This window comes from Ranitomeya imitator, chromosome 1 (genome assembly GCF_032444005.1).
Source record: "Ranitomeya imitator isolate aRanImi1 chromosome 1, aRanImi1.pri, whole genome shotgun sequence".
Classification (NCBI taxonomy): Eukaryota; Metazoa; Chordata; class Amphibia; order Anura; family Dendrobatidae; genus Ranitomeya; species Ranitomeya imitator.
The window spans coordinates 622561773-622563946 of record NC_091282.1 but is presented as its reverse complement, the minus strand read 5'-3'; the positions used below and the strand labels follow the sequence as shown (position 1 = coordinate 622563946).

At 37.4% G+C, this 2174-nt stretch overlaps 1 protein-coding gene across 1 annotated transcript; it reads right to left on the bottom strand.

Annotated features, from left to right (window-relative positions):
* Positions 1 to 707: 707 nt before the first annotated feature.
* LOC138680999 (taste receptor type 2 member 2-like) lies at positions 708 to 1821 on the bottom strand. The gene is made up of 2 exons (XM_069768221.1): positions 1153 to 1821; positions 708 to 773 (listed from the first exon to the last, which is right to left on the bottom strand). Exons 1-2 carry the CDS (start codon positions 1819 to 1821, stop codon positions 708 to 710), a joined length of 735 nt encoding a protein of 244 aa, XP_069624322.1.
* Between the last annotated feature and the right edge of the window lie 353 nt (positions 1822 to 2174).

The following is a 2174-nucleotide window of genomic DNA, read 5'->3' as shown; positions in this document are numbered from 1 at the left end:
AAAAATTCAAAACTTTGCTAAAAAAAAAAAATGTGCCATTTCCCGATGCCCGTAGCGTCTCCATTTTTCATGATTTGGGGTCGGTTGAGGGCTTATTTTTTGCAAGCCGAGATGACATTTTTAATGATACCACTTTTGTGCAGATACGTTCTTTTGATCGCTTGTTATTGCATTTTAATGCAATGTTATGGCTACGCAATTCAGCGATTAGGTTAATGGTTTTTTGTATTGATAGATCAGGTGATGCTGAACACGGTGATACCAAATACGTGTAGGTTTGATTTTTTTATTGTTTTATTTTGGATGGGGTGAAAAGGGGGTGATTTAAACTTTTATAAATTTTTTTTTTTCATTTTTTAAAAACATTTATTTTTTTTACTTTTGCCATGCTTCAATAGCCTCCATGGGAGGCTATAAGCTGGCATAGCCTGATCGACTCTGCAATATAGCAGCGATCATCAGATCGCTGCTCTATAGCTGAAATGCAGGCTTAAAATGAGCGCCGACCACAGGGTGGCTCGCACGTCAATACCCGGCACTGCACCTGGCACAGAGGAGCGGAGCATGCGGCTGCGTAGCAATACATGCAGCCGCACTCTCCGCTCCTGAGTGTCGGTTGCAGCGCCAGGTATTGACGTGCGAGACTCATTCGAGTTTCTCACATGTGAATATGAGCCCTTAAGATGATACTGCTCAGTTTAATACACTCATTTCAAGTGCAAAGGTTTCTTAGACCAGAAATGCTGCTCCAGTCTGTGAATGGAGTAGCATTTCTGATGAGGAACAAGAAAGCACACACCACTGAGAAGAATTTGATTTGCACATACTACTCCAGCGTGCCATTCCTTAAGACTGGCATATGCAACACCATTAAAGATTCTGCTCCTTTTTGTGAGTTCATTAATGAAATTTGCTACTAATTCTGGAACAAACATAAAAACCTTGCACAAAAAGAAACTATAACCAGACAACAAATTTTCTTTACTAATTGTTGCCACGAACACAAAAACGCAGGTTCAATATCAACACCAATGTCTGATCCATTTTTTTTGTTCCCTTAATTAAAAAGTAGGAACTGAATATATGGCATGTGGCAATTAGAATAACAAAAACATAACCCCAATATGTGCGCAATGAAGTCATTAAGGTCACAGAGGTAAATATAAAAAAATTTGCAGCCAGTAACGTAGTGATTGTTTTCACTGCACGAATATGAGCCTCCATGTTTGGAGAATTGGATCCCTCAGAATTTCCTTGGATTCTTCTCATGTGTTTAATCAAAGAGATGAGGATGGTCAATGCCGATAATGAGCAGATGAAAGTGCACAAGCCAGATGCTATCATAAAAATCCATATTAACCAGGAACATTGGAAGGACTTCTTCAAGAATGCAAGATTAGATGTTGTATTTTGTAGACATCTCTGATTTGTATCCAGTGCAGAATAAAAACTCAAGAAGGAAATTTCCAGAAGAAAAGCAATAATAATCCAAGGAAATAACTTTGGAAATCTCCTCTGAAGAGAAATGTAGAACCCACAGTTTATATTGACGATCTTCAGACAGAAATGTACACTGAGGAGAGCAGAAAACCACAAGGTGCTCAAGCTAAAGTACATTGAGACATGTGCTTCTTTCGCAGTATACTCATTTTTAATCCTTGGAAAAATGTCTGTACAGAGTATATAGCCTTCATGAAGTCCGTTTAGAAGGCTGAAAACATTGAAGCCAAATATGAGCTGATCACTTAAAAGAAGTCTTCTGTTCTTGAAGAAATCTAGAATATTCACCACAATGATAAATATATTTCCTGGAAATGACATTATTAGAGCTACACCAGTGATATATAAGAGGACCATCTCTCCCCTTCGGCATCTAAGCAGGTTTAGAAACGATCCTTCAACTTCCTGTTATTTGTTTGCTCGTATACATGATACTTTGAATGGCTGAACTATAGTAAATAGCAGATGCCAACAAGAGATACTATTTCTTAGAAGTTTTGCAAGTATGCAGTGACATGAAAGGATGACAAATATTTATCACAGTTGGGAGAAAGATGGAAATTTACGAAAGCCAATTATGAATTCAGAAAGTATTTAGATCTCACTATTTCCACATTTTGTGTAGACTCATTTTAAAATGACCAATATTTATTTTTTTCTTATCAATCTATACA

Coding starts and splice junctions, on each gene's coding strand:
- LOC138680999 (XM_069768221.1), bottom strand. CDS start 1,821: ATGTCATTTCCAGGAAATATATTTATCATTGTGGTGAATATTCTAGAT. Junction 774..1,152: donor ATTTTTTTATATTTACCTCT/GTGACCTTAATG, acceptor GTTCCTCATCAG/AAATGCTACTCCATTCACAG.